At 36.7% G+C, this 12,761-nt stretch overlaps 1 protein-coding gene across 12 annotated transcripts in view; it reads right to left on the bottom strand.

The window, feature by feature from the left end:
• The window catches only part of rapgef2b (Rap guanine nucleotide exchange factor 2b), a 168,649-nt gene that overhangs the window by 18,134 nt on the left and 137,754 nt on the right, over positions 1–12,761 (bottom strand). For 10 of the 12 annotated variants that reach the window (XM_055225054.1, XM_033973486.2, XM_055225048.1 and 7 more), the window contains 10 exons: positions 10,778–10,914; positions 8,155–8,313; positions 6,589–6,741; positions 5,993–6,157; positions 5,764–5,871; positions 5,478–5,681; positions 2,976–3,084; positions 2,616–2,892; positions 1,977–2,134; positions 669–683 (listed from right to left, as the gene is read on the bottom strand). In XM_055225054.1, the coding sequence (XP_055081029.1) occupies positions 669–683; positions 1,977–2,134; positions 2,616–2,892; positions 2,976–3,084; positions 5,478–5,681; positions 5,764–5,871; positions 5,993–6,157; positions 6,589–6,741; positions 8,155–8,313; positions 10,778–10,914 (1,485 nt within the window). The remainder of the gene's footprint in view (positions 1–668; positions 684–1,976; positions 2,135–2,615; positions 2,893–2,975; positions 3,085–5,477; positions 5,682–5,763; positions 5,872–5,992; positions 6,158–6,588; positions 6,742–8,154; positions 8,314–10,777; positions 10,915–12,761) is intronic. The other 2 variants (XM_055225049.1, XM_055225052.1) reach the window with 1 other exon arrangement.

Here is a 12,761-nt window from a genome sequence, read left to right as displayed (position 1 = left end):
CAGACCAGTGACCTTATCGATGTGAGGCAGGAGTGCTAACCGCTACTTCACTAAGGATTACCATTGCGACCACAGTCTCAACAAAAAGATGGAAAATATTGTATAATCATGCATTTCAGCAATTATGACTTACAAAAGAAGAAGAAAAAAAAAGAACCAACCCATGTAACACATTTCTGTAAGACAATACCACCACCAAAAAAATCAAGTTTTTGTATTCTCCAGTAAGTAGAGATGCACAAAACATTACAAATCAAAGTATACTTACTAAATTTGTACTGTACTTTAAAGGTGCACTATGTAACTTTTCCAGTGAAGGTCCGTAATACACCTTTAAACACTCAATAGTAGTAGCAGTAGCCGAGGTAGCAGTTGTTGAAGTAGTATGCAGTAATTGTAAAGGTTATCAAATAATATCCACAGTACGTTCTATTGAGTTTGTGCAACCCTACTGCATTCATTAGATCAGAAGTACCCTTAAATCAAGTAGTATTACCATCACCCATGTGCTCAAAGATCGACTGTCACTTCATCATTAGTCATTAGCCTAACATAATTCCAACTCCCATGCATAATAAACTATAGAGCGGCTAGCATGTGTTAGCGCTACAGTGTTTTGATAAATGTCCATATGAACTAACAAAGACATAGCTTCTGTAGATACTTACTGGGCATCACAGGGACTGAAAGAACAGAAATACGCCACAGTGAGGAGTTAATAAAATAGTCATTTCAATCATAATTTATATCACTGAGTCTACAGAAGTTAAATCATAGACTAGTAGTATGGATTATGTAAGCCTGAATTATGAGAGTTCGTTCTTTCAAGCACTTAATTTATAAAAATGGCCTTTTACTCAGTAGCAGAGTTGAAAAATTGCACTTTGGAATGACAAATGCTTCAATTTTTCATCTGGTTTCAGAAAATAGCAGCGTTTGTATTAAGGCAGTTTAAGTGAGCCCACTTTATTATAACTAGTATAAATGTGAAAGTGCAAATGCCATTACTCACTGCTAATAATAGTGAACACAAATTAAAACCGCTTAGAAATAGTATGAATTGCTTTATAAAATGCAATAGGCGAAAATAGTTAATACCATTTTTCAACATCTTGTTACTATTAAAGGTTATTGTTATAATTATGGAATCACAACATAATATTTGCTCATATATTTCGATTAGTAGTTGATAATGGTTTTGCGTTTATACAAAGAAACATTGTGTATTCCAACAGAAATTAACCCTGCTTAGCAACAATCTGCATAAAGAAAACGTGTTACCGCCTTATGATAATTTAGCTCTCTTTAGCTTTTCATTGATATGTTGACTTTTATAGTGTACAGTTTGTAGTTATTTATATCTGTCATTTATCTGTGTTTTTAAAATGTCTGTTGTGTACTGCACTCTGGTCAACTCTGTTGTTTTTAAAGTGCATTAGAAATAAAGTTGGATTGGATTGGATTGAATATTATTTTTGTCATAATACAAACACAAATAGGACAACATTCGATCATTCCTGAATAATTTTAGAATTTCCTGGATTTGTAAAAGAAGTGCTATTAGACCACATGATCGAATTAAAGAAATTGCTATTATTCTGTGTTGAAAATGACAAATATTTAGAATTATTTTAGGTAATTGTGTTGACTTGCTGGTATGGCCGAAAACCAATATTTGCAGACACAAAGTTTAACATTTAAAATCCATAACAATGCCCACAAATGTATCATAAGCTGAAGTAAAACAAAAAAATCACAAATAAACTTTTCACTTAAACCTAAAAACACAATGTATCTGGGATATAAAATATTTGTTGCATGTTTGTTTGTGTACTCATTCTGTTCTAACCTGGGAACGGCACATGACACAGAAAGATTGGGTAGCGGCCAAAAAATATCAGTATTGGTATCAAATATGTAGACGATACCAATAGTAGTAGCAGCATAGCTCATAGTATTTGTTCTATGTCTCATACCAGGCTGGTTGTTGAAGTCCAGGATGCGGTGGTGAGATTGGAGCAGGTCGGGGTTGGAAGAGGACAGGTTGCCACTGACTGGGAGAGCCGGTGGGATCTGTTTGGACTGCTTCATCCCCACTATGCTGTCGTCCTGTGATTGGCCCACGCAAACGTCGCTATGGCAACAGAGGGGAGCAGAGAGGTGGCATGAGACAGCAGTTCTATCAGACCGAAGGCAGGGGGCAATGTTTATATGGTTATAAATGGAATCAGGGTGTATTTGCTCAACTGTTTTACTCTAATGCTACTTTGTGAAATGGTTGGGACAGTGTAAAACATAAACCAGATAAATAATTTTAAGTATTTTTGATGCTATGTTATACGCCAGGGCTGGACCAGGGCTACACCAAAACTAAACCAGGACTAAAGCAAGTCTAAACCAGGACTAAACTCAAATAAGAGGTGTGAACATAACTTCAAACCTTCTTAAATGAAACAAAAACAACAAAAAAATACCCAAAGCAAATTTTTGATCATCAATATGGTTAAAATCTCAAAAGCAGTCCATTTAACACAGTATAGCCACAGCACATTTAGTTTTTAAAACAGCATCAAACATAATAAAATAAATAAATATTTAATAAATTAATGACTTACTTGTACGGTTTGGGCGGTAAGATGCTGGTGAGCGTCTTGTCGAAGATTTTCTTGAGCTTGTTGCGTCCTCCTACCGTGTTGGACTTGGCCTTCTTACTGGCCTTCTCCAGACCCATCACCTGCTCCACATCCACAGCCAGGTCAGGGATGGAGTATCTGCTGCCCTTTTTGATGTCTCCAATCTTTGGCAAGTGAGGAGCTCCGTTCTTCCTGTCATGTTCCTCGTCACCGTCAATATCGTTCTCCTGTTCGGGTCTGGTTAGCAGCTCTTTGAAGACTGCAGAAGATAATGTTGTTTGAGTTGAGTTGAATATATAAAATGTGGTGAGTCGGTGGGTAGATTTGAGTTAGCAGACGTACCTAATAGATTGGTTTTCACAGTTATGGATAAGTGTGTGTTGTTCTTCAAGATCTCGTTGGCTTTGCTGAGCTGGACATTTTCGAAGTTTTGTCCGTTGACTTCCAAAATCTGAAAAAAAAAAAAAAAGTTTTAGATTTACAATACGTTAATAAATAAAGAAGGAAATACAAAATTGGGTCAAAACAGATCAAAACACAATATAATTTTAAACTACCAATTTTTCAATATGATTTTATCTCTGCTACTTTGTGCTTTAAGTTGGTTTATTAGGACAGATTTAGTATTAGTGCTTTGGTTGCTCCCAACAGTCACATTTCCTCCTCCATAATTTTCAACAAATTCATATAACTTGAAACACTTTTTGCTTCTTGTACTACAGTCAACATGTAAAAGTAACTAAACTATTCAAAAAAGTACTATACACAGCATACATAAATATACATAACATTTTCACTCAAATAATTGTAATAAATAAAATGAATAAATACATAAAACAGTATTTTACATGGACTGCATTCGCTATACAACATACATATTTGTACACCCAAGTCATGAGCACAGTGCATGGAAAATATATGAATCATAAAATATACAATTTGCATATACTGTGCTAGAGACTAGGTCGTATCCATATGACAAATTCACTCTAATCTGAAACACTCATTATCTTGGACAGATATTACATTTCATCTGGTAAGTCAACTGTGCAATACTGCTAGTTAATTACCTCTTATAAATACATTATTTAAACTGCAGGTCAGTTTCAAACTATAAAGCTGGTATTTTTCATGTTGTATGTCGTTTAGCAGCTGATGGGGTTAATATATTAACAGTCATGTCATGCGGTTATAGTCTGGCCTTTCTATAGGAGGCAGTGAACTTGCATTGAGACATACACCTGTACATGCTACTTCCCTTTTAGTACAAGAGGAAGTCACCTTTGGCAGACTATGTTCTGCAAATATGTACAGCAAGAATGATGATGCTGTTTTTCATTTGACAAGAGCCTGTAATGCTTATTTATCTGTGCAACAGAGAATGAACTGGAACAAAAATATCTAAACAAAAAGTCACATTAAAAGGCATTACTTCCTTAAAGAGTGTTTTACCCTCAAATATTACTGAAATTAGTCTTTCTTAATTTACTTTTATCTAGTTTTAAAATTTCTAAAAAGCCTCCTAAAACACTACTAAACAATGCATCTGGTTTGTCAGTGTAATTACTATGTTCTTTTTAAATGAATAAAATAAATACCCATAGATTAAAAAAGTATATTGAAATATCCAATATATATTTTGTAACCATGGAGCAATCAAAAAAAGCAGTTATATTGTTGGTGTAGTCTGTCTTTGTGTGTTTTATATGGACCTGGAATCTGAATAAACAAATGACGATGCACAAAGTAATAATATGACAATTACACACACAGTACGAAGTTGCACTTTGTACTGTGTGTTTCACTGAAGGAACTTTGACTACAAGAGAGGCATTACTTCCGCTCTTTTGGGAAAACGGCTGTGATTGAAAGCGCTTAGCCGGAGCTGAGACACTCTAAAGATGCTTGTAACTTGGATTATGGGACTGAACCCCACCAAAGCCCCGAGGAGCCAGGAGCCAAGTGTGAAAAGAGCTGGAGAAGTCAGGCTGTGAAGGGAGAGCCAGCAGCCAAGTGCGCTCATAGAGTTTGTGAAATGGGTTTTCTCTTCTGCTCCATCTACCATTAAACTCCCCATTTCCAAACAGAAATGCATTGGGAGTGTGTGACTGCAGTGAGATCTCCTCCCAATTGTAGTTTTCAGTTAAAAGCGGGATGGGAAATGCACAATTTGCCTGGCTGCTTAAGTATAAACCAAGATATACGAGTGGAATAACCTCTCAAGTGTACAATATTCTATACATTTTAGTTTCAGATAAAGATGTAAGCCGATTTGGGGATTTTGAGGCAATACAATATATCAAATTAAATTAAAAAATAAAACTTTATTTATTTTTTTTAAACAACAACACAGGCCATTATCATGTGCTCTATTCCAGTTCAGCCAACATCAAGTAATTACCTAAACTATATCTTAGTACCTAGAATATATGAAAATCATTATTAAAAGTATGCTGTGGGATACAATTACCATATTCTACCATATTTATTAGGGCTGTAGTCACATTTTATTCAAGATTTGTTCATTTTTAATCGTCAATTATGAGCTAGTGTCTTTTTAATGGAGAGGTCTACAGCCAATCCCATATCAATAAAAGCATGTACTTTGGAGCACAGTTCAGACTTTGGAAGAAGAAGTGTGTATTATTTATGTTCACTAAAGTAATATTGTGAGCCCCTCTATTTGCTTTTAATAAGGCAAAATAAAATAAAATCTAAAACCGATCAAGGTGAGGAAAAAACTCATCAACCAGACCTCATGTTTGGACAGTGCTACAACCATTTTTACATTTTAAACTTGTATTAATAATATCTTCAAATCTAAATTACAAAACATTGCATTACCTGATCTCCACGTTTGAGCCCAGCCTCTGCAGCCTTGCTCCCAGGCTCCACGGCATCAATGAAGATCCTGAAGCCCTTCTCCTGCCCTCCCAGAAGGCTGAAGGCCAGAGGGGAGTCCCGGGACGGCTTGGTCAGAGTCACTTGTCGTGGCTTAGCTTTAGCGGCGCAGGCTATGTTTAACAGTCTAAGGTGCCCACACATTTTCTGCACACGCAAGATGGCAAATGTCAGATATGTCACTCATTTTAAAGTTTAGTTGAATGTACAAACATAGCAGAAGACTCACCTCCTTCTCCAGATTGTTTTCAAACTCCTCCAGAAAGTGGGTCATGGCAGGGTCACCCTCAAAGTCATTGAAGTGATTGTTCACCCACAACAAGACTACCCGTGTAACCTGGACAAGTAGCACATGGGCAGGTTAACTACTAACTAATAATGCAGAAGACTGGACAATGTTTGAATGTGAGGTGAAGCAGCCTCACTATGAAAATCTAACATGTAGTCTGTGTGCATACCTTGTCCCTGAGACTGGGGTCGTGGAACCACTCGAGCAGCTTCTTGCCCACGACCATGGGGCTGGAGAGGAAGGTCCTGTAGGTCAGCAGGAAGTCCTCGATGTATGTGGGGTCCACCACAGAGTGCTCCTCCACCAGATGCATGGTCAGACGCTCCGCTGTGCCCTGGAGCAGAAGACAGAAAAGAAGAGTTATGAGTCATGGCACACAAATAATGTCAAATGCACAAAATGATACCCTTTGGCCACGTGTGTACTTGGCAGTTAAACATTTTGTCTTGAGAGGATACGCGTACCATGAAAACTGGCCTGAGCTTGGGACAAATTCAGATCGGAGGTTCAGCCTCAGGCCAAGAATATAAATTCATTCAATTTTCCCCCACATCAGTGTGTGCAGTGACACAGTGATTGAAAAAGGCTGCTTTAATCTGACTGAAGTGTCTTCCTGGCGAGACTCCAGCCAACTACCAGCTCCTAAATACAACCGCTACCCACAACACTATTTTCATCTCATCACAATTATCTTTCACATGCTCATCGAAACAGAAAATATTGTTGATTTTCTCCATATCATTGTGTCTATTAGTATGTTATCACCTTGATTACGATGTGTCCTTTCCTGGTGCCCGTGCGGTCCAGCTCTCTGTGCTCCTTCACCATGACGATCTCGCCCTCCTCCTCCACCTTCTGCATGTTCTTCTCCACTTGGTTCAGGATGCAGCAGTAGTCTTGTTGAGCTATACACACAAACTGCACAAAAGAGAAGGAAATATCAGCCAGTGCATTCTATTGTAACACTGGCAATCATTTTAATTATTTTAAATGTAATAATCAATATTGTACCTAACAAAATGTAAATAATAAATATATTGTAATAAGACCAAGATTCTCTATGTAAATAAAATTGACAAGAAATGAAAACATTTTTAAAAGTTTTGAAGATTTTCATTAGCGTTGATTTAGTTAAGGCAAGTACTTCTTTGTTTTAACAGAAGTGAAATTATTGTGTCAAAAAGTATATTAAAACATCACTAATATGGATATTGAGTAGAGCAATATCACAATATTTTCTTTCTAATATTTCAAACTTCACTTTTCTGTTCTCAAAAAGTACAGATTTTTCTTGCAAGGCAGCTGGCTGGAACTCATATTAATTGTGTTGAAGGCAACATGAATGGAGACTAGAAAGGCCTTCAAATGAACACTAAATGACTCTCCCCAGTGCTGAATAATGAACAGGGCTTTCTCTAATTAAGATTTTAGACAGAAGTGCCAGTTTGCAATATTCCCAGCAGCTGAGGCAGAGCAGTTCTGTGAAGGATTTCTTTACGTTCATTGTTGTGATATTTATTTCCATTAAGCACATGACGAGCTCAGAGCTATAGGATCTTGTTCTGTACATAAGCATGAGATTTTCTGCCTGCATTTAAGCCGTTTGAGTTTAGAATAAGCACACTGGGTACATGTTGTGACAAGTCCTTACTGGTGCATATTACGGGTTTTTATAGGATTATAAATAAGGCCACAATAATTACAACAGTGGCTCAGTTGCTTGATTAGTTTAGCAAAAAAATACAATGTGGCCTTGATATTTTCAGTAAATGGAGCATTTAGAGATCAAAAATCACAAGATATGTACAATGTTGATTTAATTACAACACTGTCAGAGATAGCTAACCTAAAAGGTAACAGAGATAAGCATGTAGAACGGGACTAAGCAAAGACTAGAACAGGACCAAACCAAGTCTGCCCCAGGACTAACAAACAGTACCAAATAAGTACAAGTGTGAACGTACCCTCAGAGTGTTTTTCGCCTCAATCTAGAATAAGATTATCAATTATCAAAATAGTTGTAAATTTTAAGTCAGAATTAATTTGATAAATTGCTGCCCTTATTTATCGGAAGTGATCTTGCCAACAATTACGTAGCATTTTTGCAATATACAGAAACTTATTTGTTAATGTTTATGTTTTATATTGGTTTGTGAAGTAATGGAAGGACCTTGACACCAGAAAAATGAACAAACATCATTCTTTTTCTTGAATTATGATTATGACATAACATACTTTACATAGTTTAGCCTCCAAAACAGCTACTTCAATACCATCTTTGACATTATAACTCCAACACTCCCATGCTAATACAGTAAAATCCCTATGTACCTGACAGTCGTCCACCTTGGTCTTCATGACTCCCTTCATGTACTCCTTGTCCATGGTAGGGGACACTCCGAAGCTGTTGCCCATACACAGCACCTCAGTCCTGCTGTCCGGATAAGTCACCTCAACGGAGCCGTTCAGGATCACCGACCACGAGTCCAACTAGCAGGGAGAGACACGAATGACAGATTTAAAAGGATGCTGGATTTTTACTTGACAATATGTCTGTAAACTTCATATATTATGAAACTGTTGTAATGACTTTCTGGAAGTGAAATTGTGTTAGTCTCATTTAGTTTGAATGGCAACTTTTAGTGATTATTCGGAGAAGAAACAACACACATTTTTATGATTATATAACATAAAAATACAAGCATGTAGTCACCCTTTCTTTCAAAAAATCCCTACTCTCTCAACATGTTGGAATTTATGAATGGAACCCTGAACTTACTTGGCTGACTTTTAGTATTGTGTGAAAATAAAATAACAAGTTAACTCTTTTGTATTTCTATGTCGTATTAATGTTGTAAATCGACTATAATCAATGTAATTTAACACTGTCAAACTGATAAATTTAATGCCATATTGTAGAACATACTCATCTTCGCACTTGAAAAGTTACATAGTGTGCCTTTAAATGAACCATTTGTTTCCAGGTAATTCCCTTTCAGTGCTTTGCCACGACTTTACCATTACAGTCTACTTCATTAAAGGAAGAGGAGGGAGTGAATGACAGTTTGCTTATGATCATATTGTTTGACGACAGCTGCTCTTTGCTTAATGACTTTGGTGTTTACTAAGGGAAGCATATGCAGTCACTAGAATGTGAAAAAGCAGAGAACAGATGGTCGTCTTTCGACTTTTCCAACTTGTCTGAGAATCTAAACGAATTGCTTATCTTACATGATATATCCATAATCAGTATTTAGCATAGGTATATCACTATGACAAATTCTGAATTACAATAGATCACTATAGAAAACTATCGCAATACACAATAATATTAAAACTAATTTATACCACTGATACAACAACCCGCGATAACCGCCTTTTCAAAGTCAACCATAGTGTAAAAAATTTGGCCATCAACAAATGAATAGCACAGATAAATACTTTACTAATTAGTTATAGCATCTAAAGTTTTATAGATGTTAATTATTCAACCAATTACAGCTCAAATGTACAGTATCAGTCAAATGTTCAGACACACCTTCTCATGTTTTTTTTTTCTTTAAGTTTAATAGTTTCTACATTTTTAATACATACTGAACACATCAAATATATGATGAAAGATACATGGAATTATGGAGCAAAGGAAAAAAAGTTAGGTAACTCAACCAAATTCCTCAAAGTAGCCACCCTTTGCTTTGGTGACAGCAAACAAACCCTTGGCCTTCTCTGAATGAACTTGGTGATGAAGTCTTCTGAAAAAGGTTTTCACGTCACAGGTGCCGTTTGTCAGAGTGTGTAAAACTGCGATCAAGCAAAGGATGGCTATATGTTAAAAGGTTTTGAGTTATTTTGAGTTTTTTTGTTGTTGCAAAATTCCATAGTTCATTCATAGTTTTGAGTGAGAATCTACAATGTAAGAAAAAACAAAAATGAACACATATGTATAAACTTTTGACTGGTAGTGTAGACACTTAAATAAAACTACATTATTGTGCCTGAAAAAGCTTTGTTCCATCTTTCATATATTGACCGATAAGTCGATATAGTAATTATCATGACGGGCCTAATTTAGCCTTTATACCAGAAAGAAATGTGTGCTTCTAGGTCTTGACAGATCATGCTATTTTGCTTCCAGACAGCTGCAATATGCTCGCTGAACCTTAAACTCGCAACAATTGGACGTTTGTGAAAGTGACGGAGCCCTGAAGGAACACTCTGCTCTGTATTGTGAGAGAGTGTGGTCGGAGAAAGGGAAGCAAATTGTCTTCATTGAAAAGGCCTGTCGTGTCCTGACGAGGGAGGAAAAGGGAATAAATGGGGCCTAAGTCGGATGCCTGAGGGACACTTCAGAAGTCAGCGATAAGGGATGTCCGCCATTGAAGTTTAATAGAGCAGAAAAAACAGGAAATGGGAGATGAAAGATGCACTGGTGTAGCCAGAGTTCACTGGTATATTTAAAGGATGTTTATGTTTACAAGAGTGTGTTTGTTTTATTTTGGCTACTGTTGTGGAATTCAGTTAGATTCAGTCTGGCTAGTCACTTTAGCTTGGTAAAAGGTATTCATTGACTTGTGCTGCTACCAACGAAGCTATACTTTTGGTCAAATTTGATCCCTGTCCATATATGGAATTGAGTTTAGCACAAATTTATATCACTAATAATAAAACTGGCTGGTAACTGTTCAGATAGACTATAACAACACCAAAACATAAGATTTGTATACTGTCTCCCCAATTTCCGATGCGCATGACTGGCATATGAACCAGAGAAACACACGGTTTGTTTGTGTCAAAAAACATGGTGGTTTACATGTAAAAAAAAAAAAAACAACACAAAGAGATGATAAACCATGCAATCACAGAACCAAGCACTAAAATCTGTCAAATCGTGTTCATGTGTAATGTGTACATGGGTCTGCAGTAGTAGTATGCAGTAATATGCAGTTGTACACACCTCCTCTCCGTCATTGAGAACTATAGTGCCGGCTCGTTCCACCACAGCAAACACCATGACTGCACACAGCTCCCTCCTCACAGACATGGTCATGTTGGCAAAGGCTGGCAGCTGATGCATGAACTCTAGTAGTTGTTCTGCGAAAAGAGAAGAGGACAAGTATTTAGAAGGGAAGTTCATTTACTTGACTTATTAGTTATACACAAAAGCTCACAGCTCCCCACACCCTTGTCACATAAAAAGACCATATTTATTTGTTTCTTTCATGTTTTAGAGGTTTGTGGGGCCAGAATGTTATGCAGATTTCAACAGGTAGAACTTGTAAAAACGTCCCACAGAACAATATCTGTGTTACTCAGTTGTCTAGGTAGAATCCATAGCAAAAGAAGAGTAAATATCTTGGTCCCTGCTGACTTGAGTGTCGGACTGTTGATACTGATGTTACTATTAAGTTCTATTCTCCTTGGATAGCTAAGTGATACAAAAAAACTAAATGTGGTCATACTTTTAGGTGAGATTCGATTGTAAAGAGAAAATCTATACAGCTATTTATTAGTTGCAGTGTGGTTTTGAATTTGACAGTATTATCTTACTTACAATACTCCAAGTTACAAATGAAAAACTGATTATGCTTTTTTTTTGTGCTTTTAAGTGAGCAAAAGATATTATGACAAAATTTGTCTCGCCCCAGTAGAAATATGCAGTTCTTGAAAATAAGACTGTGTTCGTGTCTGAAAATCAGGAAGTGCGCTGCTAGTATGCTAATTGTTGCCAACTTTACCATCACTGTAAACTCACTTGTACTTGTGCTTATAAAGTCATCAAGGTGAGAAATAAGGTTGCTCGGAATGCATAAGTGACTTTGGCCCAGTGCAAACCGTTCATGTTCTTTAAGACCGTAAAAATCAGATACTTCGACTTTAAGTTTCAACATTTTACTTATACCAAACTGGACAGTATCTTAAGTATCTATCTTAACAGATTCATAGATAAACAGTAGTCAGAGTGATGGCACGTGCATTTCATTGGTCTAAACTGCTCTCGAAAACACTGGCAGATCATATTATATCTACAATATCAGATAGCATCTTCTCCTGTCTCCAGCTGCACTGTTTACGCCAAGCGAGGAGATTTCTTGTTCGGTGATGCATTTTAGAATTCCAGTGACATAAAAACCCACATGCATTATCAAAATATACCTCATGTAGTGTCAAAACAGGCTGTCAACATTTTCTTAAGAAGCAGTTTCAAGACAGAAAATACAGCGAATAAAAAGAGCCTTTGGGAAGCCTGTTTTAATATGACATGGTTTCTGACAAGACGGCTTTGTTTTATTTAAAATGTGTCATAATTTATTCTCCAGAGCAGCAAAGAGAATACTAGAGCAGTCATATTCACTGTATTCACAATGCCTGTGTGTTCTGGGAGCTACGATGACATACTGTATTACAGCTACAAGGGTGTGTCAAACGGTAGTTAAGTCCCTCAGAAGGTATTACGTCATTTCTTGTTTCCATTTTTCCATCTATATGCTAAATCCCAATTATGTAAACAAATTTAGATTTAGAATAAAACTATACCTATAACTTCTGTAAAACTATACCTAACTATTTCTGAGGTGGAGGGTCTGCCACCTACTTGTTTCCCTGAAGATGTTATTGCTTTGCCTGGAATGTTCCACAGTAGCAACTTTTCTATCTTGTATTTGCATTTACTTCATTAAAATTGTTTCTATTGCTCAAAAAAAAAAAAAAAAAAAAAGGAGCCGCAGCCCACAGATCTGACATGCAATTTGGCCTGGTGACATCACCTGTCTCTCCACTGGTCCATTAATGCCACACCCTGTAACATTTAAGGCAAAGCAATAACATAGCCATACCCAGAATTACATGTGGTACTGTGCTTCACCGACTGCAATTCACTGCTTTGTTTAGTGGAAAAGTAGTTAGCGTACTGTGCATTGAACTAAATTGTTACATAAATA

The sequence above is a fragment of the Periophthalmus magnuspinnatus genome, chromosome 10, assembly GCF_009829125.3.
Source record: "Periophthalmus magnuspinnatus isolate fPerMag1 chromosome 10, fPerMag1.2.pri, whole genome shotgun sequence".
In the NCBI taxonomy this organism is placed as follows: domain Eukaryota; kingdom Metazoa; phylum Chordata; class Actinopteri; order Gobiiformes; family Gobiidae; genus Periophthalmus; species Periophthalmus magnuspinnatus.
This window is presented reverse-complemented; position numbering and strand designations above follow the sequence as displayed.